This window comes from Lissotriton helveticus, chromosome 11 (genome assembly GCF_964261635.1).
Source record: "Lissotriton helveticus chromosome 11, aLisHel1.1, whole genome shotgun sequence".
Classification (NCBI taxonomy): Eukaryota; Metazoa; Chordata; class Amphibia; order Caudata; family Salamandridae; genus Lissotriton; species Lissotriton helveticus.
Window position 1 is genome coordinate 73,368,282 of NC_136072.1, and position 25,899 is coordinate 73,394,180.

General features: G+C 43.5%; 1 protein-coding gene across 1 annotated transcript in view; it reads right to left on the minus strand.

The window, feature by feature from the left end:
* The window catches only part of LOC144791152 (dehydrogenase/reductase SDR family member 4-like), a 200,375-nt gene that overhangs the window by 89,765 nt on the left and 84,711 nt on the right, over positions 1 to 25,899 (minus strand). Inside the window, exons 3-4 of the mRNA XM_078665807.1 lie at positions 19,298 to 19,475; positions 3,298 to 3,399 (exon numbers count right to left, since the gene is read on the minus strand). Of these exons, the coding sequence (XP_078521933.1) occupies positions 3,298 to 3,399; positions 19,298 to 19,475 (280 nt within the window). The remainder of the gene's footprint in view (positions 1 to 3,297; positions 3,400 to 19,297; positions 19,476 to 25,899) is intronic.

Consider the following 25,899-nt stretch of genomic DNA (forward strand, 5'->3'; position numbering starts at 1 on the left):
CTGTATTTGTCTCCATAGTAGGTATGTCTTTTAGAAAAATTAATAAAGGTGCACAGGTCTGGAAGATCAGTTACCTTAACCTCCCCTACAGGACAAAGTCCATAATGATTTTATAAGATGGGAAACCTTGCACTCAAATTATCACTGAGTTATATCAGACACTTAAAAGTAAACTATACAATAGATTTAAGAAAAATTTGGGTGAAATCACACAATGTGAAGCATCATCTGATTGATTTAAAAAATATTTTCTTCATGATTTTGTTTTAAAGCTGCTTTTCACTGTAGCCTTTGCACGGGACATTTTATTGTCTGCACTTCTCTGCGGTAAGAAACAATGTGAAGATGCAGGCAGGAAGGGTCAGGGCCCAGAGGAAAGCTGCAGATGAGGTTGGGGTATAAAAAAGGGAAGAAGGTGGGCCAGAAACTTGGATCACATCTAGGTTACAGTCTACTCATACAAGCAAAATGAAGCCACTCTTCCAAGACACAGATTAGTGACAAAAAAACACGAAAAAGAAGGTGTAGTATAAGGGAAGGGCAAGGAACTCAGAAAAATGATGATGACATCAACATGGGAGAAACACCTGTAGAGTGCATCAGTGTATTTCCTGCAGTGAAATATACTAGAATCTATTGTGAAAAATATTTTAAACCATACATTCTATTATGATGGCTCCTTCGTGTCCACACTACTGCAACACCAAAGTCTGCGCCCATCCATGACTGGACTGCACCCAGAGCCACAAAGCCTGTTCAATGGTCTTCCAGTTATAACGCCTAATCGCTTCTCCTGTGATGCATCTACGCCCATTGCTTTTGCCCCACTACACACACCATGGTAGGAGCCTTCCTTTGCAGCCACTGCTGATTCTCCTGCAGCAGCCTATGCACACATCACCCACATCTAACAACACACGCTATGGCAAACCCACACCCTAAAACACTAACTCATATGCAAGCTACTCAACACACGAGCGTTTTGCAAACATGCAATCAAAATCTATGACCTGCTGAGCAACAATGCACTGGACTGCCTCTTCCTCGCGGAAACCTAGGTCAACTCCATACTAGGATCCCAACATCGCTGCGACAATCCCAGTAGGCTAAACAACCGCAACACAGGACTGCCCTCACAAGTCAAGAGGAGGTCTCGCAGTCATCTACAAAGACTCAATCATAAGTTCAATATCCTCGGAGAGTGCCACCCCAATCATGGAACACTTACACTTTAAGCTGCAAATCTCTGTCAACTTCACCGTATATGGAATCCTCATCTACCAACCACCAAGCTACCTTCACCAGCCTCATCACTGACTTTAACGCCCTTTTTATTATCACGTCTAGAGCATTCATACTTCTCAGTGACCACAACTTCCACCTAGAAGATAGAATCAGTCCCTGCTCTATAGCACTCCTCAAAATCCTGAACAACCCTGGACTAACCCAACTTGTCACAGAACCAACAAACATCACAGGACACAACCTGGACCCCACCGGTATTTCGCTGAGGCATCAGACTCTTGGAGTAAATACGACGCTCCTGTGGGTTCCCCAGGTTAGGTAAGTTTTCCTTTTACTCAGAGTATTGCTCTCAGGAGTACAGTGATATAAAAGTAACTGTCTTACACCTTTTATATTTTCACAAACATTAGGATTTATTAGTCAATCCTATAGGCTACATAGAGGGAAGCAGAACTGAGGCAGACAGCATATTCCGTCCTAGTGGAGGTTGTCTGCTAATTGATTAACCAGAGAATTTAGATCCTGAAGAAGGCCGCTGACCTTGTTAGGTGTATACAGGATGTCCAAAACATGTTGACTATGTAGGGATAACAGGGTTACTAATGTCTCTGGGTTCATCCCTGTATTTTTATTTTTAATCCTAACTGAGCATTCATCAATAAAGAGTATATACTCCACACCTACAAAAACCATTGCTCCCACACTTGGGAGTCCATTAGGATGTAGGGCGGTGGCGATCCACCTTACATCCTTTCCCGCCCGCCACCCATCCCCCCCCACCAAATTAGTATGGCTGGGGTACCTCGGCGGACCGGAATACCGCCGATTTTTCGCCCGGTGGACAAGTCGACCTGGATGAAAAGGGTTTAATATGGTGGTGGTGTCTGCTAGACACCGCCTTCCATATTAGCATGGGAGTAGGAACATGCCTTTCTGTGGCAAAAGGCATGCGGAATGCACTTACGGGAGCCCGTTGCGGGCCCCCAGGGTATTGGGGGGGTGGGGGGTGAACATAGGGGGTACCCATGGAACCCCCTGCATTGTCATGGACATGGTGGTAGGCACCTTACATTGCCTGTCACCTTGTGCATGACAATGCACACAGTGCATTCCCAGGGTTGTGGCGGGTGGTGCTGTGAGCACCGCACGCCACAATGCTGGTGATGGAGGATGCCACGGTGGCAGTGGCATCCTAATCGCAGGTGCAGGTCTGCCGCACCACTGGCAGCTGGTCCTAGCACTGCCAGGGTGCCATCCTAATGGGTCCCTTTATTTGGTTGAGCCCATCTTCAACTCATTTAGGTTCAGGGTGTGGGAATCCCAATGATGGAACATGCAACATCTCGATATGTGTGAGGGCCTTGTTTTTGTCAGAGAGATCTCTGTGTTGTAATATTTAAGCAACAGCAGAGTCTTGCATGGGCTTGATCTGTTTTCTGCCTCATTATCAAGTTTCTATAATATGGTGCCATACTGGAAAGATATTAGTTTTAGAACTGAACCCATTCAATTGGGTCATCAAAAGTATTTTGATCAATATTTAATTTTCAAGACCTACTGTATTTTGTTAATATAGTCCTATGGTACAGGGAAAAAACCTGAGACATTGGATGCATCTGATACAACACTTTGATGTTAAAGAGATGTGGTCCCATTCAGGGGTGCATGCTGCAACTATACCATAGATACTTCCAATACGTAGGGGCTTCTTCAATGAGCTTTGCACAGTATTCCTAAATAAACAGCAACTACCATGGAAATGTGGTGCTGATATAATTGTGCAGGTTTTTGAAAAAAACAACGTCATTTGTAATCTAGTATATGACTTGTTCATGTTTTGCACTTGTTAAATGATTTAATATTACTGGATGAGCAGTTGTCCAATAATCCTGGAGTAAGAGGAAATCTCACACCTCTCAACTTGTCAAGGTTCTATATAGAACCTAAACCTTGAAGGCAATTCATTACACAAGAATTTCATTCAGGAGGAATGTGGTAACATAACAGCCAGACTCTCCAAGAAGGTTGCATTTGTGACCCCTGGTACATTACCGCATCCCAATCTTCTTCTGTTGTCGCCAAGATGTCCTTGCTTAGTGGTTCCATGGATGCGCTCGAGAACAGATAGTCAATTCCGCCATATTTGTCTAAGGCCTGCACCAAAAACAAAATCAGAAAAATGAGGAGCATTGAAACTTAACTCTGTGCTGTTGTTCCATCAAATAACACCAACTATTCTATCATCTTAGTATCAAATACTGCTCACATTTGATTGGTCAAATCATGTGGGATTCGCCTTCCTGCGAACATGTCTTTCTTAAAAAAGTCACCAGGTTGCTCAAGCAACTAACTGGACTTAAATACACACTGAGATGAAAAATCTGAAGAAAAATATATATAAGTCCCCTTGTAGACAAGAGGAAAACTAATACTAGGAAAAGTATAGATATTGGTGTCCTGTCTAATCTTTATACCCCATATATCTTTGAAATCATTAGTACTATTACTAGAGCACAAACTCCAAAATATTCAAACCCTGGTGCTCACGATATATAAATTGAAGCAAAATGAGGGTGAAAAAATAGTTTGTCTTGTTTCACAGGGTCCAGCAACACTAGGCCTTAAGGCACACTACCCCAGATACCATATATAACAGTCATAAATCCCTCACAAGCTTTTCTCAGCACAGTGAAACACACAACATAGCAATATAACAGATGATTACAAATATGACCTTCATGAGGGCTAGTTGGTGGTTGTATTCAAAAGCCTATTCTATCAAGCACTACTTAAGAAAACATTTCAATGTATCAAAACAAGAAAGCAGGAGCATAGAGTACTGTTAAATGTTGGTCAAGAGCAGTGAAGTGAGCCAACTGAGAGATGAATGTAAATAAATATTGGTTTAAAGTGCCATTCAAGAAGTAATAAAATAACCCATTGTGACTTTAAAAACGCTAAGTATTAGAATCTTGCTACAGTTTCCTTTCATAAAGCAGTTCACAGGAGGATAGATCAGTGACACAAATAAGCAGCCAAAGGCAATGCAAGTAGGTCTGGCTCATAAATGACTGTGTCTGGCTCAATACCCCATGAAACACGCACTATGTCAGTCATCATGGGACTCATATAGTACAAATAAGTAAATATTTTGTAATAACTATTTGTCGACAAATGCTTCGCTACTGAATTACAAAAAATGTAAAACAAATACATTAATTTACAGTACAACAACACTTGGAAGTCTGAGTTTATTAAATGCCAATGTAATCTACATATGTTACCTTCCTTATACATATATATATATACCTTCCATGTACTTATGTATCTTTATATTTATTATTTTGATTCTACTTCAGCATATCCAATGCGCTATGCCTGTTCTAACCCTATATCTCTCTCTACCTCCACTCTCACTCATCTCAAACCTCATTCTACTACTCTCTCCAATGCACTACCACATTTCTCACCCTATAACACTCTCAATATATATTCTTCCTCAACTCTCTGACTCTCTGACCTCAACTCTCAACTCTCTGACTAATCTCAAACCTCATTCTACTACTCTCTCCAATGCACTCCCCTATTTCTCACCCTATACCACTATCAACATATCCTCTACCTCCACTCTCTCATTCATCCCAAACCCCATATCACTACTATGATCCTCAAAATAACCCTATCTAGACTTTTCGTTACTCTGCCTCTCCTTGCATCATATCATACCTCTTTTACTATTCAGATCTCCCAAACATGCCTTTTGCAAGCCCTTCCCTCTGACCTTTCCCCTCCACCTTCTCTTTACTCATCCCAAACCCACTCCGACTGCTATAAACTCAACAAAAATAGGAATTCTAGACCCTTCCCTCTTCTATCCTTCTACTATTCCTTTTCAATCCAAATAACAGACTAACATGTCCACCACTCAAATTAATTTCATATTTCCCTATTCTAATCGTCCACTAATCCTGTTTGGATTCCGGAGTAGCGTGCTACCCGCCAAAAACGCTTAACACCTCAGCAGGGGTAGCTAGCATTCTATAAATGCCAACCCTTCCCTCTTCCATCCCTCTACTTTCCTTTTCAATCCAATCAACAGACTAACATGTCCACCGCTCAAATTAATTTAATATTTCCCAAGACATATTCACCACTAATCGCCTAATACCTCACCAGGGGTAGCAAGCGCTATATAAATGCAAACCTTTTTAATCTTCTATCCCTCCACAATCCTTCTCATTCCAAATAACAGACGAACATATCCCATGCTCAAAGTAATTTCATGTTTCACTATACTAATTCACCACTAATCCATTATGGGATCCGGAGTAGCGTGCTACTCACTGAAAAAGCGATTTGATGCCTCGTCGAGGTAGTAAGCGCTATATAAATTCAATTACAATACAATATAGTATAGCCATTTATCCACCAACTAACCCATTCCTATGTTCATCCACTCATCCATCTACAGTAAAAAAACACATTCAGCAATTCACCAAAAATGTGCAATATACTAGAAAAGAGGTGATATTCTACCGGATAAACATGGCAGATGTGCTTTGCAATTAAGAATAAATAAAAGTTAAACATAGAGGTGAGCAACCATTTTAAAATTAAATATGTGTATGGTGATTAATTAAAGCACTAATCCAATGATATGTTGCTTCTGAATGTGGCTATCAACATGAAATGGTAAAACACTGATACTCTATATATTATGAAGATGGCTGCCTGGTTTAGAATTAGTGGTCAGGCAGGAAAATGGTGCACTGAAGATGAAATAGGCAGTAAACTAGGAGCTCGTTAGAATTGTCTATACAGCTGCTGAGTGCGGAAATTTTTTAAAAGATAGAAAAAAATTAAGGAAAGAACCTATAGGGACGTATAAAAGGAGAAAATGCAAACCTAAAGTGACTGGCACACAAGCCCTGGCACTGGAGCACGCTTACCTAAATGCCATTATTCAGAGGGCAATAGAGCCAATTGGTGAAGTTGGCTAAAGTTGACTTTATATATTATTTATTTATAGGTTTAATATACCACTATCTAGACCCAAAGGTATCAGAGCACTTTAAATAAAATGAAAACAAAATAGGCTTACATAAAATGCGAGATACATAGGTTCAATTACAAGAATAAATGGAGACAAAGAGAATCGTTAGGCAATTAGGGCGGATACAGTATGCAGACAATTAGAACAGCATGAGTTAAAGGAGTACATGCCATATTATACAGCTGGAACAATCAAACAACCAACTGTCACAAAGGATCTAGTCATAGGGAGAGTGAGCTATTGGAACACAATTCAGTTGCCGTGTGTGTCAAACTATTTGTTGAGGAGAAGGAGTTTTAGGGCCCCTTTGAAGCAGGAGAAGAAGGTTTTGAATAGGAGATCTCTGGGGAGTGAGTTCCAAATCCTAGCTGCATTTCCAAAAAAAGAACAAGTCATGGTGGATTTCCTTTTCAGTTTGGGAGGTATGAGAAGAAGTGTGTTGGAGTTTCTCAGAGTTCTCGTTCTTCCTGCTTTCAAAAGTTTGTTGTCTAGATAGTTGGGGATATGTGTGTGAATGGATTTGTATCTGATGCAAGCAGTCTTGTAAATACAAAACACAAAAGAAAACGGTCAAGGCACCCTAGACCTGCACCGGTGAATTGAAATTCAGATGCTCTGTTCATGTTTATATTTCAACTCCTTTAGAAATGGTTATTCTAAACATTCAGATTTGAGGTGTATTTTCTTTGGTCATTGAAATTTTTTCCTGTTTTGTTGATTGATGTGTTTTTTTGATTGATGTGTGTACTATCTGCTTATGAAAAACTGTTCAAGGAACAATCCCCGTGTTTTCTAAAGCTCAAATTGATAAATTGATAAATTAATGCAGAATTGAACAGATGATTATTTGAATGTAACACGATATACATTGCTCATATGTTTTGTCTATATGCTTCCATTATTTCATAGCCCATTTTGTTCTGTTGATATAAACAAATTTCTATAGATAGGTGAACTTTTTCTATATATTTTAGGCCTTTTAGACAGTTTGAAATAACATGCTGTTTAAATGTCATATAAATTATTTTTTGAATAAATATTGTATAACATTAGCTTTATCATTGTATATTTTTATAGCCTTGAAGAAGACTCATGGAGTCGAAACGCCCGGCGTCGGCTATGATCATGTATCATGTTTTTAACAATTGAATGAAAATATCATCTATCAAAATAAAGAAAGAAGAACATTTTGTGATAAAACGAAGTTTTCAGCAAATTTATTGGGCCTTGGAAGCATATTTATTGTGATTGTGACTGATATTAGATTGCACTCCAATAGATTGTATTACATTATCTTCTTGATACTTTAAATATACTGGTGTGTGCTGAGCACCTTTGTTTGTGGCATCAGTCTTGTAAATACATCTTCCTTTGATGGGAAGCCAGTTGAGGCTCCTGAGGACTGGTGTGATGTGCTCAAACTGCTTAACACCTGTTAGGAGCAGGGCCACCATGTTTAGAACTGATCTTGGGAGGGGGGGTGAATTTTTGGCATCCCTGTGAAAATGGCGTTCTTATAGTCCAGTTTATAAAGGACTAGCGATTGTACTACCATCTTGAAATCACTGGTGAGAATGAATTCTTTAATTTTCCTGAGGTGATTTAGTGTGTGCAATGCTCCTTTAGCTGAGTTTGTGATGTGATCTTTCATTGACATGTTTTTTGTACAGGGTGATGTCTAGGGACTTTATGGAGTTGGACACAGTGAGGGGGAATTTAGAGCACCCAGTTTGAGCCAGTCTTGGATTGGCAGAGGGTTACTTTAAGGGGAAGAACAGAATTAGTTCAGTTTTTTTGGGGTTCAACTTTAAGTGGTTGGTATTAAACCAAGTTTGTATCTTGATTAGTATGGCGTTGAGATGTAGGATGTCACTGGGTGATTTGATTTTGTAGTAGAATTGAGTGTCATCTGCATATAGGTTATATTTGAACACTACTTGCATCAGGATGATTGTAAAGGGGTTCCATGAAGAGATTGAAAAGGGAAGGGGAGAGAATTGAGCCTTGGGGAACACCAAGAGTAACTAATGTGGGTTTGGAGACAGGTGTTGATTTTAATTTGTTGCGAGCAGTGTTGCAGGTAAGCTATGAACCATCTTAGGATTGTGCCATTGATACCAGAGTGAATCTTTAGTGTCTCAAGTAATGCTGAGTGATTTACAGTATCAAATGACGCTGATAAGTCAAGTAGGATAAGTAGGCAGTTTCTGCTAAATGATTTCTCTAAAGAGCAGTGAATTCATGGGTGGACTACTACAAATGTAATATTTATTTCTTTTCAGATACCCCCTAAATATCCACATAATTCATATTATATAAATGGGTGGTCCTGAGGAAAGTGGATCAAAATCACTCAAACCATCGAAACGTGTGTCGATCTGTTTATTTGGAATCCCAACTTACAACACTACAACGACAATTGTTTGTAGGTTTCTACCCATTGTTACCACCTGTGTATGTAGTTCCGGTTGCGAAGGTTATGTATGAGAGGTGAATGTGAAGTGGCTGGGGGTACAATTATAGATATGTATCTCCCAAGTCTTTAAATGTTCGTACATTTGGCAATTTGTTTTTTGTCAAAGACAATCATTTTATGTATTACAATGTGTAAGAATTACGCATTTGGCATTAATGATCAACATGTGGTTATTAAAAAATGGTTTTAACGTTATATAATACAATAAGAAGAAAACAATTAAAACATTGAAAAAAAAATAATTATACAAAGATCAGCCTGTTCATGTCTCTTCACATGCAATAAGTTTAGTGGTGGTTAATCCATAGAGGTTTTTCAAGCCTACAAAGAAGTAATACAGGTCACAAGAGAGCTATTCTGTTTAATTTAGTTTCTGTGCTACAGCATTGACTAAATCCTGATTGGAGGGTTTATGGAGGTTGAATTTCCATATATGTCGGTTAAGTTGTTGTAGGATGCACTTCTCCGTAGTTTTGGTTAGGAAAAGAAGGTTGGAGATAGGTCTGAGGTTGTTGAGATCATTAGGGTCTGCCCCTGGTTTTTTGAGTATGGATGTGAGTTGTCCTAGTTGGAGGAAGTCAGGTACACAGCAAGAGAAATATATTGATGATTTTTGTCCAGAATGGGGCAATGATGTGGGTAAGAGTTTGTACTATCGTGGATGGGGTCAGACCAATAGCCTTATTTTTCGGTTTAGTGAGATCATGTTGAAGAGCTCCCTGGGTCTATTCTTAGCATGGTCAAGTTGGTTACGAAAGAAAGAGGCTTTTTCTCTGAAAATATGCTTTTTATATGAAAGCCATGCGGTTCTTAGTAGTGCTAGGTGCATTGTCGAGGGATTCTGTCTCCATATCTTTTCTGCCTGTCTGAGTTGTCACCTCTCATTGTTAATATCTGATTTGAACCAAGATTTAGATTGGATTGAACTCAATTGTTTTAGTTTGAGCAGTGGCACTTGGTCGAGAACTTCTGTCATTGTTGTATTATAGTGGGCAGTGAGATCTAAGTGAGAGTATTACCCCATACTGTGCCCCACCCAGGATCGAGGTCACCTCTTTAAGTGACCACAATTGTATTATTTTGGAATGGATCTTGTGGGGGAGAAGCACTGTGGAAGTGGGTACCACAATTACTAATGTGGAGCCACACAGACCCAACGGTTTAAGAATAAGATGGGTTGGGGAGAAGGCTAAAGAATTGATAAGCTCTATTGTCAAAGAAAGTTTGATTGACATTATCCTTATTCCTGATAATGATACAGATCACAAACGTGTTTTAACTGCTTTTAAGGGAATTAATAAATCCATTGATGCCAGGTTCACCAGACCAAAAAAACCACAATGCAGAAATGGCCCGGGTTGGTTCGACCATATGTGTACTAGTTTATTAATTAAGCTAAAACACGCTCTTGCAAAAAAGTCTAGGGTCCTCGGCACAATTGTCAAATTAAGACTAGAGCACTTAAGAGGAGGAAGGGTGATATGCAGCAGCAGGCTTGGGATTCACTTAATGAAGCCGTAGAGTTATCTAATAATACACTGTTTTGGGCAACAGTTAACTCCGCTTTTCTTAAGGAGGAAAACATAGCTGAGCTAACATCCAACGTTTCTAGTGATGACTGGGTCTCGCATTTCTCCAAAATTTTTGGCTTGCCCAATTTTGTCGATAATAACCCTAGTAGATGGCCCACTATTCCATTGGGCATTACTGCTAAAGAGGTTGAGCTTGGGATCGGTGCCAGTAAGGGAGGCAAACAGGGACCTGATGGGGTCCCAATAGATGTTTATAAAACTGCCCCAGAGTTGTGGAGCCCTCTTTTGGCCATTGTTTTTAATGCAGCAGTTTGTACAGTAACACCAAAAACCTGGGGGGAATCCATCATAATCCCGATTCACAAAAAGGGTAATAGATCTGATGTAAGAAATGATCGCCCCATCTCTCTTCTTGACTCCTCAGTTAAGATCATGAGTAGAGTCATGTTGGTTAGATTAGAAGAGTGGGTTGAGCTAGAGGGTGTCCTGGCCGACAGTCAGTTCGGGTTTAGGAAGGGTCGGGGAACACTCGACCAGTGTATTAATCTTGATTTATTGATAGGTAAATACACCAAAGCTAAACAGGGTTCCTTATACCTCTGCTTTGCAGATCTAAGTAGTGCCTTTGACATGGTCGACCATACTATATTGTGGACGACCTTGTTACAACTAGGAGCACCAGAGGGTATAATCTTTTTTCTTGCTAGATTATACGAAAAGTTAGAAACCTGTGTGCGTTATTGCACAAAAGGTGAATGTACCCCGAAATTCAGGGTTAAACGAGGGATTAGGCAGGGATGCGTATTAGCCCCACTACTTTTCATATTGTTTATTAATGAAATTGACTCCATTTTAAAAGACGTTAATGCTGATGCCCCTAAAATTAAAGGCGTCTCTGTACCAGTGTTATTATACCCTGACGACGCTGTTCTGCTTTCAAGACAGCGTCTGATCGATAGATTTTCTAACTTTATTAAGGATAGAAAACTGTCTATCAATAAGGGGAAAACGCATACAATGATCTGTGGGGCTAGAAGCAAAACCTCTAATGCCTTTTTTATAGAGGGTGAAAAGGTGCAAGAAGTAGATAAATTCTGCTATCTCTGTATAACCTTCTCGAAAAACAGAAAGTCTCAGGACAACCCCGCGCCGCACGGCCACCAGCTGCTGCGTGTGCTCCTCGCCCCACTACTGCTCGCAGAGCCTGCCTCGCTGACCCCGACCCTCTGCCTCGCTGATCCCGACCCTCGCCGCAACTGCGTGTGCTGTATTTCTTTTTCCCCATCTGGGCCGTATTTCATCACTTTGTATTTTCACCATTTGTGTCGTATATTAACATTTTTTTTCCCTCCTCTGCTGTTTAACCCTTTCGTCCCCATCTTGTTATTTCCATTTACATTCTGTACCCCCAGTGCCGTGTTTGTATTGTATTTGCCCGCCCCACTTCCCGCCGCCGTGCTAGAGGCCACGCCCCTTTTTCCTTCTGTGCCCTCCCCGCTCCCGCCTCCCAGCTGCTCCTCCCTCCCTTCCACTTCGCCATAAATGGCGACCGCGCCTACGCGCATCGGTCACGCGCAGCGGGCGCGCCGATTGTGCGCCGAAGGCACACCAAAGGTAAGCCCGCCTGCGCCCGTCCGCGCCTGGACCGCACCCAGCGCCAGGTCCCCTGGCCCCCACCGATGATGCAAGACGACCCGACAGACATACGACGCCGCCACCCTCAACGCACTGAATGCCGGCCGGAACCCCGCCTGCTGCCAAGCCGCCCCGAAACGCTTCCACGGACCCTTCACCTGCACAACCTGCAAATTCACCTGCCTCCGAACATGCACTGCACCAGCAACGCCAAACCCCAGCAGCAATCTCAAGTGCATCCTGCTCAACACCCGTTCCGTCCACAGACACGCCGTCGAGCTCTGGAACCTGCTCGACACAACATCACCAGACGTTGCGTTCCTCACCGAAACATGGATGAACGCCTCCTCAGCCCCCGACATCGCCATCCCGGATGGATACAAGATCATCAGGAGGGACCGCGTCAACCAGACCGGAGGAGGCATCGCCATCGTCCACAAGAACACCATCCGCATCACGACCGACGCCGATGACACCTTCACCGCCGCTGAACACCTCCACTTCCAGATTCACATCGACCTAAAGACAACCATCAGAGGCACCCTCATCTACAGACCCCCGGGACCACGCACACAATTCAGCGAAGACATCACGGATTTCATCAGCCCACACGCCCTCCCCTCCGCCGACTACATCCTTCTAGGGGACCTCAACTTCCACCTGGAGAACAACAAGGACCGCAACACCGCCGCCCTGCTGGACAACCTCGCAAACCTCGGCTCAAGCAACTGGTCAACACCCCCACCCACTACGCCGGCCACACACTTGACCCCGTCTTCTCATCCAGCAAGCACATCGCCTTCAGCCACTCCACCGGACTTCACTGGACCGACCACAGCTGCGTCCACTTCAGCTTCGGAAAAACCACCACCCGCAACAGGTTCCTCACAGAAGCTGGAGCAAGATCACCACCGAGCAGCTCACCACCTCCCTCAGCCAGAACCCACCTGCCAGCACACCGGACCCCAACGATGCAGCCCGCAACTTCACGCAGTGGCTGACAGCCTGTGCTGACGACCTCGCACCACTGAAGAACCCCCCCAGCAAACCCAGAAGCAAGAAGGCTCCCTGGTTCACCGACGAACTCAAGAACTCCAAGAAGACCTGCCGCACCCTCGAGAAAACCTGGCTCCTCGACCGGACCACTGACAACATGACCGCCCTCAAACACTCGATCCGCAAGCACCACCAGCTCATCCGCACCACCAAGAAGAAATCACTGAAGGATCGACTGGACAACAACGCCCACGACAGCAAGGAACTCTTCAGCATCGTCAAGGAGTTCTCCAACCCCAGCACCGGCAAGAACTACATCACCCCTTCACAAGATCTCTGCGAGTCCCTCTCCTCGTTCTTCCACCGCAAGATTGCCGACATCCACAACAGCTTCGGCACACCATCCTCGCACCCTACCGTTGAACCAACGCACCCCGCCACGACCCTCCACACCTGGACCGCAGTGACCACCGAAGACACAGCCCGCACGATGAACACCATCCACTCCGGATCTCCGACTGACCCCTGCCCCCACCACATCTTCAACAAGGCCGACTCCACCATCGCACCCCAACTCCGAGATGTCATCAACACCTCCTTCGATACCGCCACCTTCTCGGAGAGCTGGAAGCACGCCGAGCTCAGCGCCCTACTGAAGAAACGAACAGCGGACCCCACCGACCTCAAAAACTTCCGCCCCATCTCGCTCCTCCCTTTTCCTGCCAAAGTCATCGAGAAGATCGCCAACAGACAGCTTGCCGCCTTCCTCGAGACGAATGGATCCCTCGACCCCTCGCAGTCCGGCTTCAGAGCCAACCACAGCACCGAGACCGCCCTCATCGCAGCCACCGACGACATCCGAGCCCTTCTCGACAATGGGGAAACAGCGGCACTCATTCTCCTGGACCTCTCCGCCGCGTTCGACACTGTCTGCCACCGCACCCTAGTCCAACGCCTCATCAACACCGGCATCCAAGAGAAGGCATTGAAGTGGATCATCTCGTTCCTCGCTGGATGAACACAGTGAGTCCGCCTCCCCGGTTTCGTTCCGAGGCCACCGAAGTCATCTGCGGCGTCCCGCAAGGATCATCACTCAGCCCCACCCTCTTCAACGTCTACATGAGACCTTTCGCAGCCATCGCACGCCAACACAACCTCAACATCATCTCCTATGCCGACGACACCCAGCTGATCCTCTCCCTCACCAGAGACCCCGACACCGCCAGAACCAGCCTCCACGAAGGGATGAAAGACGTCGCCGAGTGGATGAAGAACAGCCGCCTGAAACTGAACTCAGACAAGACGGAAGTCCTCATCCTTGGACCTTCACCCTCCACCTGGGACGACTCCTGGTGGCCCCCAGCCCTGGCACCGCCCCCAAGCCGACAGACCACGCACGCAACCTGGGCTTCATCCTGGACTCCTCCCTCACGATGACCAGACAAGTCAACGCCGTCTCCTCTTCTTGCTTTCACACCCTCCGCATGCTCCGCAAGATCTTCCGATGGATCCCGACCGAAACCAGGAAGACGGTCACCCAGGCCCTCGTCACCAGCCGGCTGGACTACGGAAACACCCTCTACGCCGGAACCACAGCCAAACTACAGAAAAGACTGCAACGCATCCAGAACGCCTCAGCCCGACTCATCCTGGACATCCCTCGACGCAGCCACATCTCCAGCCACCTGAGGAACCTGCACTGGCTCCCCATCAACAAGAGGATCACCTTCAGGCTCCTCACCCACGCACACAAGTCTCTCCACAACCTAGGCCCCAAGTACCTCAACGACCGCCTGACCTTCCACATGCCCACCCGCCAGGTACGGTCCGCCAGCCTCGCCCTCGCCGCCGTACCACGCATCCGAAGAGCCACCGCCGGAGGCAGATCCTTCTCCTACCTGGCAGCCAAGACATGGAACTCCCTCCCCATCCACCTTCGGCTGACCCAGGACCACCTCGCCTTCAGGAGACAACTCAAGACCTGGCTGTTCGAGCAGTAGCGGCCCCCTTCCCCCTAGCGCCTTGAGACCCTTCCGGGTGAGTAGTGCGCTATACAAGTGTTGTGATTGATTGATTGATTGATTGATTGAAAGTGGACTAATGTATTCAATAATATTGGTAATAAAATAGTGAAAAATTTTGTTTTTAGATTTGCGGCAAAAGTTGGTGACATACACACAAGGGATATGCTGTATATTTATCAAGCCAGATGTGTCACCATCGCTATGTACGGAGCAGGGGTATGGGGTCACACATGCTCCCATAACCTGCAATTGGAGGAGAATTCCTTTTAGAAAAAACTTTTATGTTTACCTATCTCCGCTCCGACTGAGTTGACCCACCGGGAATTGGATATCCATTTTTTAGATGATCTATTATCCTTGAGGCCACTAATGCTATGGCGATCGATATGGCTTCAGGACGAAAAGGTTTTTAATAGATCTATTATAGAGGATTGTTTATCATTGGATAAATTTCGCAATATCCCATGGTTAAAATATGTAGCTGACTGTTACTTAAAAATATTTAATATAAATGTATTGATTGATCCTAGTGCCGCATCTAAGATAGCCAAAGCAGAGATGAAAACTACATTCCTTGCCCAAAAAGCAGGGAAACGGGTTTCAGTTCATGGATCTCTGTCCACAGTCATGTTTCACAGTAAATACAACTTGAATGAAGGTTTCCCACATTGTATAGCTATGGTAACTAGGCCTTCTCATAAGTTTGTGCTAACTAGGTTGAGGTTTGGCGTAGCACATCATTTAGTGGCCCTGTCAAACCTTAAGAAACATCCAATTGGGCCGTGTATGTGTGATGGGGTTACCAAACAAAGCACTTTGCACTTTTTACTGATTTGTAAACTGTACATGAATTTTCGATTAGCTTATTTGAAACCCATGTTTGTTAAATATGGTGTCAGTACAGTTAATCAGGCAATGAGTTTGTTATTTAACATGGAGTCTGCTGATATCTGTTTTTATACCGCCATTTTTTAAAATTGTTCTATAAAGGCACGTAAAAGTATGTTATTTTAGGAACAGCGCCTGTATTTTATGATATCCTTTTCATTGTCTTGAATTTGTAATAATTGTATTTTATATGTTTTGTGCTTTTATGGCCATTTTGTATGTGCCGAATAAAGCTTCATGAATTGAATTGAGTGAGAGGGTGACGCAGTAGTTGGGCATAAATCCCAGATTCCAATTTAGTTATTGGGACTTGTTTGTTGTTCTTAGTCCATTGCTTAGGTTTATCTGCTAAGGCTAAGGCTTAGTGGGATCGGAGGAGGATATTGCTATTAAACAGTATGAGATGGTGGTCGGAAAAGTCAATGGGTGAGATGGATCTAAGTGAGCCAAGCTCATTATTAGTGATAATTGCATGTAGTGTGGAGCTTTTAATATGTGTTGGTCCATTGCAGAGTTGTTTAAGGTAATCTATTTCAAGAAGGTTTGTGAGGTTTCAGACTATGGAGTCTTCTGAGTTGTTCCAGTGAATATTTAAATCGCCCAAGAACACATGCTTTGTGTCAGTAAAGGAGAACCGCATTACTAGGTCAGTAAGCTCTTCTGCGAAGAGGGAGTGATCACCAGGAGAGTGGTAAATGGTGTGTAGTTTGATAGGAGAAGAGCCCTTGACTGTAAGTTCAACTCCTAGGTTATCAAAAGTTAGGTATTCTGCGTTTTTTAAAGATGGAAAGAGGTATTTCTTCTTTGTGAATGATAGCTAGTCCATCACCTGTTCTTTTTGGTCTGCCATGACTAATGATGGTGTAACCAGGTGGTGTAAGCCAGTTTAGTACGGGGTGGAGTGGTCATTAAGCCAGGATTCGGTGAGGAAATCAATATCTATTTCTTCACCGAGTATAGCTTCAGCGATATCTGTAGCGTGTTGAACTGCTGATCTACAGTTGAGGAGCATGCATGATAGAGGGCAAAGATTATTGTCAGTGTGAAAGATGGTGCATTGAGCAGGAGGTCTGGGCGATTAGATAATTCTAGGGATTCTATTTGTGCCCATTTTTACTGGGATTATGGAGGGAGGCTTTTGAACCGTATTCTGGTTCTTCGTGAGGTAAGGTTGGCTGATAGCATCAGCTTCCAATTCTGACTTACCATTCTTCCATCATATATATTGTCATGGACAGGAACAGAATGTGAAAGATATTTAAACAGACGAATCACCTAAATTAAATGTGCCAATCAGGTGTATTCAAATTTAACTATGTTTTAAAGAGAGAGCACAAGCACTTTCGCACTGGTTGTCAGTGGTAAAGTGCACAGAGTTCTAAAGCCAACGAAAACAAAAATAGCCAAGTTTGGGGGTGACCCTGCAGAGAAGGCCATTTTCAACAAATGTAATAAAAGTTAAATACTCTCTAATTGTGTATGAGAGTTTCCTACCCCTACTATCACTTAGGGCAATGCGTGAGTCATTGACTCACTACTCCAAGAGGGCTAAGTGGTATCATTTGGATTCAAGGTCTTGAGGAAATTCCCAGATATTAGTGACTGTGGTTTTGAGTCATCTGGCTACTGAGTTGAGTGTGGAGTCCCACGAGGATCCCAAGACTCTCCGCTTTGAGACAGTGGTAGCTGCTATGTTTTAAAAGTCGTGGGACCAACAAAGAAAATGACATTAAACCTGTTAAAAATAAAACTTGCCTTGAACAGTGATCTTCTGCAGCACATTTGGCTTCATAGATTCTCGAAGTTCATCCTGCCTCACGCTGCTTGCTGGACAAAACCATCCAAGCCAAAGCCAAGTGATTCTCTCTTTCTGCTTACAGAGCAGTGCTAGGATGTGTTGGAGCAGGCAAACACAGCGCTGGTTGGGACACTTATGGGTCTGTGAATCTGCTTCTCAGCTGCCTTTCAGCTGTTGATTGCAGAAACCTGAACTGCGCATGTCAGGCTCTCCAAAGAGAAATCACTGGCCAATCTGACATGTGCTGTTCAGTAGACACAGCCTCAGGTCCTCCCACTGAACTGCTGTGATGCAGTGGGGAGTTCTGCGGGTAAGTGCCCCTAAGTCCCTATAGACAACCCTCCCCTGCTTTTGAGACCTCTTTAAGAACATTCAAATGTCCACTGAATCATATGCTGATGACACATAGGTCCATGTTAGATTCTCTGAGGAAGCTTTTCTTGCAATGAATTAACAGAAACCTTGAATAACATTCAGTCATGGATGATTGCAAACCCCCTAAAACATTATCATTCTAAAACAGAGAGCATCATTTCAGTGGCTAAAGAGAGATAAACACTTACACAATGAAACCCCCTCCATTCTTTGGTCCATACATCACAGGGTTATACATTTATAAACCAATTCTATTTAGCTTGGCTACCTGCATCCACTATATGGCCTGAATGCAGTTCAGATATAATGTTGACTTACACCTCAACTAGGAGCCATCAGAGTTCCAGTCAGGTTCTGTAAAATAGTTCACTCTATAATCTCAGGACTAATGATGGTTCATATTTCTCTGTTCATTCCTCTGTCATATAGAATACTCTCCCACTATGTTAGACTTTCAACTATCTTGCCAGAATTCAGACAAAATCTCAAGACTTTGTTGTTCGCCTCTCATGCACTCAGAAGAGCACAATGAGACTGTCAAATTGTAGGGGACTATATACATGCAGTCACTCATTAAACTGAAAAATAAGATCCCCTGCGTTAGTGGAAGTAGAGATTAACCATATCAGATCCTTCGGACAAAAGTTTGCATCTACTTTCAGAGGAAATCTAATAGTCACTCAGTTCAATTATCCTCATAAATTAATTTTAAAAAGTCAACCTGATCAGTAGTGTAAACAGGTAAAACAAAGCTGGAGGATGAGTGAATGCTGTCCACACTTGTAAAATCAGTGCAATGGAGCCCCTTTTGTGATCCTTCTCTTGCAATAGTTACTTTGTGGGTATGTGAATAATCTACCATTTTCTATATCCCTCTGGATGGAGTTTCCTGAACCTAGCTGTTTCTTGTGTGCCACTGATGTGGCTCATGTCTTAGCACATGGTGTTGGCTACTGCCAGAACAAATATCACGATACTGCCTCACCCATGTGTAAATTGAATAAACCTAGGACAAAATAATCTGGTTTAGGTGTGGGAAATAAAAAAATTCAATCATGATATGCTAGACTGCCAACCCATAACTATGGAGGATTGTGTGTGCATTGCTGTTGTGTCTGCATTTGTGGGTCTGGTGTATACAGTTTCAGACAAATAGAAGTTGAATTATACATGGGCGATGTTATCTGTCTACATAAATTACCAGACTGTAATACACACTCAGTCAAATCTCCTATAGTTTACAAGAAGCAACCATTCTGTTGCGGTTCTGTTTACCAATTGTACTAGACTCTTCCTGTCTTCCTTCTTCCCAGCATCACAAACAGTTCCTGTCACAGTCAGGTTCTCTGCTGCAAGTTGCTTAATGGCTGCATTCACGTTCTCTTGCTCTCGGCTGCTCAAAACCACATGAGCACCCTGCTGCGCGAGGCGCCTTGCAACTGCTAACCCAATCCTGAAAGAGAGGAATATGAGAGGAGGCTTTCAACAGGGCAATGATAATACTTTATGTACAAGGTTTTAGAACTCATTGGGTCTGATTCACAACGGTAAACTTTTGTGTAACTTTACTATTTTTTTGCTTTTCACAAATTACAAGTCAATCGTAAGTTTATGACTGCAGCGACTCTGCAGACATTCGGGGCAGAGAACTCCACACATTAACCCGTTACCTGCGACCGCGATTTCGCGGCAGTGCGGCGGTTCCCCGAAATGGGCGAGGCCGCGTCGGCCGTTGGACGTTCGCAGCACCAGCGAGGTAGTGTTCGCAATGGCCAATGGCCGACGGCAGCAGGAAAGGGGTTAAAAGATAGGCCTGTCTTATCTTTTTATGTGCAGAGTTCTGTGCTACTTAGGCATACTGATGGTATGTTCAATAAGACACCTTCAAGATGCAATTCTTTGTGAGACCAATTGAGTTAGAAATGATTCATTTTTAAGGGTGCTTTGAAGGGCAATCATCAGATCAATCATGTGATTAAGGAGAAAGCTGTAACAAATATAGGGAGAAGAAATAAGAGGGTAACAGAATCAAGTGGAAAGACTGGAAATTGTGTTCTACTAAAGTCTTGAGATTTTAATATTGATCTACTCTTGTATCAACTTCATGCTATCGAACATCAGCTCAATGTCAATGAGAGAAGATGAGGAGTATAGAATAGTGAATCTAAACTTCCCTATAAATTCTTACCTTGATGATCAAGTCAATATATTGATATATGTTCGAATACATTTTATTAACTTTGATTCTTTGACATACGATGAAAGCTAGAATCAGATAATGCAAATGGTGATGAATACGGAAATAAAGGGGGGTTAAGAGTGTATAATGGATTTAAGGTGCTGTGGATAGGAAATAAGACCCTGCTGGAAGGGGTAGAAAATGGGTCAAGGAGTGGAGACTACAAATTAAGATATTAGACAAAGATGTGTGGGTCAATTACTTGACATTAGCATGGGCAGGGAGTAACTAAAATAAAGACTTTATATTCAGAGGAGAGGAATCACAACATGGAATGGATATTGTTAAAAATGAGTGAACATTTTAACAAAGGAGGTGTTAATGTAAGTCAATATACACAAATACAAAATAAATTCACATGGCTTATTGTTTTGTTATTTCTATTTGCATATGGCCATGTCTGAACTGGGGTGGCGGAGTGAGCTAAAGAACGGTGATGGATTAAACCCAGACAGTTGACTGGGGGTGAGTGTTTGTATTGTCAACGCTCCGTCCATCACCACCTTTGGTTTTTCTTTGTTTGCCCTAAGTTGGCAGGGTATGCTCAGACGTGAGTCCCTTGCTCACTTTGCCACTGGAGTCAAGCAAGCCCGGCTGAAAACGGCTGTAATGCCAGAAACCGGTCCTGGGAAGCTGGATTCCGGTCCAGGGAAGACATGGCTTGGCAGTTCGGGCTGGACTGTTCCCATGAGGCACAGGGTCAGACTGATTTGCATATGGCCATGTCTGAACTGGGGTGGCGAAGTGAGCTAAAGAATGGTGATGGATTAAACCCAGATCAGTTGACTGGGGGTGAATGTTTGTATTGTCAACGCTCCGTCCATCACCACCTTTGGTTTTTCTTTGTTCGCCCTAAGTTGCCAGGGTATGCTCAGACGTGAGTCCCTTGCTCACTTTGACACTGGAGTCAAGCAAGCGCGGCTGAAGACGGCTGTAATGCCAGAAACCGGTCCTGGGAAGCTTGATTCCGGTCCAGGGAAGACATGGCTTGGCAGTTCGGGCTGGACTGTTCCCATGAGGCACAGGGTCAGACTGATTTGCATATGGCCGTGTCTGAACTAGGGTGGCGGAGTGAGCTAAAGAACGGTGATGGATTAAACCCAGATCAGTTGACTGGGGTTGAGTGTTTGTATTGTCAACGCTCCGTCCATCACCACCTTTGGTTTTTCTTTGTCCGCCCTAAGTTGGCAGGGTATGCTCAGATATGAGTCCTTTGCTCACTTTGCCACTGGAGTCAAGCAAGCCCGGCTGAAGACGGCTGTAATGCCAGAAACCGGTCCTGGGAAGCTTGATTCCGGTTCAGGGAAGACATGGCTTGGCAGTTCGGGCTGGACTGTTCCCATGAGGCACAGGGTCAGACTGATTTGCATATGGCCATGTCTGAACTGGGGTGGCGGAGTGAGCTAAAGAACGGTGATGGATCAAACCCAGATCAGTTGACTGGGGGTGAGTGTTTGTATTGTCAACGCTCCGTCCATCACCACCTTTGGTTTTTCTCTTTCACTGGCCCATAGATAATTACTAACAGTGCAGTAAATGTGCATCAGTGAATTAAGAGCAGAGTTCACCAAACCTTAATATCTCAGAAAAGGAACACTTTATTCTATTCTACTGATGACAGTCACATCGTGGTCATTCTACTTCCATCAAACCTTCACCTAGTCACTTGATAGACACTAGCCCAATCCTGTTGCTCTAATTGAAATTGTATAAACTTTCTTATCCACATACATACACAAAAGCACATACACACCCACACACTTGCACACACACACACACGCGCACAAAGTGTTCTTGAATAACGATGACTGGGTCAAGTCTTAAATTGCAAACCAGTTTAGAATTACAAAACGGAGTCATATATCCTGCAGTGCACTAAGGCCCTGATTACAAGTATGGCAGTCCGTGGACCACCAGACTCCTGAGTGCGTGGCGTCGTGGTGGCAGGCCAACCACAGCGACACCAGTGCTTTGACAACTAGGGCAGTTAGACCACTGTTGCACCACAACAACTGCCAGGGAACAGAGATCTCTGGTGGTGGTACAGTGGTCTTGAGGCTGCAATATGCTAGCCGGGACTGCAGGAGTCCCATTAAGCAAATTATGAGCTTCCTCTCTGCCAGGATTTTCATGGCGGTTACTACTCCATGAAAAACATGGTGGAGATGAAAGGGCCCTCTGTTGCCTCAAGGCCATGGGATGCTTGCAGGGGGACATAATATGCCCCCGGTGTACATACACCCCAGTTCCTGCACTGCATGGCCTTTACAATGGTGTTCTCATTGCAGTGCCCATTTTAAGAGGCACTGTCAAGGAACCTCCCAAAAAAGCTTGCCAGACATGAGGAAACTTGTAATCTGGCGAGCGGTACATACATTGGTTTGGTGGTGCGAGAGCGGGCTGCCAGCATGGTGGTCCGCTCCCGCACCACCAAACTCATATTCAGGTCCTTAGATTTGTCTATAGCAGATACTTGTTATGGCACATTACACAGTATAGTTGTCTGGAGAAAGTCTTTCTTACACATCTCCGATAGAGTTATCTATTTGCCAGCACATGTGTTTGACCACCACTAGCTTCTTTAGCCACCAGAACAGGGACTGCCCTACAGTTGTTTGGCATAATGGAGAACCCCAATATACCTACTGTAATCATCTGTGCACACTTTCCGAAACTCATTGTAAGAGTTGTATGAGGGTTGCATCTCTGGAATCATAACTTTCTGAATATCCTATCCTGCCACTGAAGTAATGTCCCACACTAGCTCCTCCACGACTTGCCATACTACGGCCAGGAGCACACCACCCCTTTCAGCCCCGTAGCAGTCACACCCGAATAGCACGGCTGACCTGTTGTTCAGCATACACCATTGCCGAACGCCTTTCCTTGGATCTGACGTATCCCAAGACCACTTGATATGCACCACGCCTTCACAGCCCTGATGAGTCACAGTCCTTAACCTGTGATGAAACACGTGTCGGCTGGTGTTTTTCGACTAAAGAAAAGAAATAAAGACTGACACTCAAAATTACTAATTGTCTTCACTCCATCGATAATATCTACATTTCTCTTTTGTCTCAAGAACTACCACATTACCGATACTGTTTTACCTCACGTGTGCACAGTACCTGTTGTTTAAATGTCCCACATCTTAACTACAGAACATGCCTTTAGGGTTCTCCCTGTGATGGACAGCCAACCACAATCCAAGCAATCCTGTTCCTAGCTCCAAAACTCTTCTGCCCCACACACCTGTATGTAAGCTAACCATAGTATGGAGTCTTGAACATACAAATCCTGTCAGAAGGCAAATATAAGGTGCTTACATGGTCAGACTTAGTGCGGCAAGTCATGGAGCCATTCAAGCCACTGAGCACAAAATATGGATCCCTCACAAATGAACATGATCAGCCACTGTTAACAGCATATCAGGCGCCACTCAAAATGTTAAAATCGGCATAGGGTTGTGCACAAGTATATATTCTCTATTTTTCATTTTTTATCGGAAGTGTAATCCATCATAAAAATTTCACAGAGAAAAATATACTATATCATTAAATTAAGGAAATAATAATGAATATGCCTCCTTTTCATGCATGCCATCACCCTGCATGCAATTACAAGGCATACCATTACCTCGCAAGCCAGAACAACGACTTGTGGAGGGGGCGCTAGATGTTGGAATAGTATAATTTACTATTCCAACTCCAATCTGTGCGGACAGTAGGGAAGGTGTTGGATTTTACATCCAACAATTTCCCCCCCCTCTGCAAGTCGTCGTTTCGACTTGCGGGGTAATGGTGTGCGTTGTTACAATGCGGTCGTTGTAACGACCACGTTGCAATTGCTTTCTGGGTGATGGCTTCGTTGTGAGGGCTGTTTACAAATATTAATGAATATGTTAAGAAAGATATGATTATACAAAGTTAATGAGAGTTAATGGAACAAATACCTACAATAAAAGTTGTACTGAAGTCTAATAATTCATCCTTCAATTCAATCCCCCCCCCGCCGCCGATCTAATCTACCCATACATTCATACAGCAAATGTTCCAGATAATAGCTTGCTAGGTATCTAGCCTTCCATTGATGAGCAATAGGTGGTTTGCTATTGATCTAGGCTGCAGCTAAAGAGATCTAGACTTAGAACAAGGCTACAAATAGAGCGCTGCAATTTGTAGTTGATTTTTTGTGCTATTATTGACTCCAAAGAACCCATTCATCCCATCAAGACACTGCTCATAACGCCATTTGTCTTGCCCCAAAATGGTTGCGGATAGGGGCAGTTTGGGAATATATGAACTATCTAGGTTTTGGGTAAGCAACAAATTGGGCATTGCTTATTAGATCTGCATCCCCATTTATATAATTTAACAAGAGTATAATACAAATCAAAATATTTTTAAAATGCTGCATCTTTTAAATTCGCTGTTAGCAGAAGGGTGTTACCTAATTTTATTATTTGTAAGAGTTCATCCATGGTTATATTGTTTCCAAGTTTAATACTCCAATTTGCACTGTGTAGTTCCTATCATCCCAATAGGCTCTGCGCATTGGAATAATACCTACAGCAGTAAAGGCCTAGACCAGACGTTAACTAGGTCTACTACTGTCGATACTAGACTTAAAGTTTTGGGTTTGCCAGCTTAGCTCAGAGTTCACTAGAAACTTTCTCGAATGTTCAAGGAGGAATTAACTTCCCTGATTAGACAAGAAGGGATTTAGTTTCTGACAACCATAGAACATGACAACTTTGCTCTCCCCTAATCAAGAGTATATCTCGAGAGTCGTGTGAACAAAAGGCAATTTATTTTACTCAGTCAGTACGTGCATTCTTAGTCTCATCAGAATGTAGAGAAAAGGAAGAGACGGGCGTGTTCAATAAAAAGGTGTTATTTATTGATCAGTCTCTTTTCTCATACAAGAGAAATGGATCGATATTATTGCAATACTTATAGCTAAGTAAAGTGCATACATTAAAAGCAATAGTATAAAATAATACTGTAAAAACATTGATATGGTTTCTAAGCCATAAGATGTTTTAAAATGATTAAAATATATTACATATACATATACATTTGACTAAACGTACTCAACTGGTGTTTCTAGATACGCCTACCCCGTGTACCTGACCTAAGTCTAATACGTGGGCGGGAATAGAAAGTTACAGTTTAAGTTAAGTTTGTTTTTGCCAAGTGAATAACTAAGGAATTCTCTGTGAGGGGTTATTCAGTTCTGTACCTGGAAGTTAGGATGAATGAGGAATGGTATCTCTCTCTCTGGTCTCGATATTCCAGGCTGCCTGCGAGGGCTACCCAGAAACGCCGGGGCTGGATTTCTCGGCAGGAGAAAGCAGCGCGTCTCTCAGCGCGTCAGGAAGGCGGGGCTGCTGCCAGCGGGGTCTGCTCTGCTCTTGGCTTCGGCAAGTATGGCTGCTCCGTCTCGTCACCACGCGTGTGTTTGCATAGGGCAAGATCGGTAATATTTATACCTTTAAGGTGCCGAGATTGACGTAAGGATGGACATAGATACGTCAATAAGGATGTCATACGACTTGCTCGTTAGCACATTCTTTTACTGAAGTTCTCGGTGAAATCAAAACAATGGCCGCAGGGTTTTGCCCAGGTTGTCATAGGTT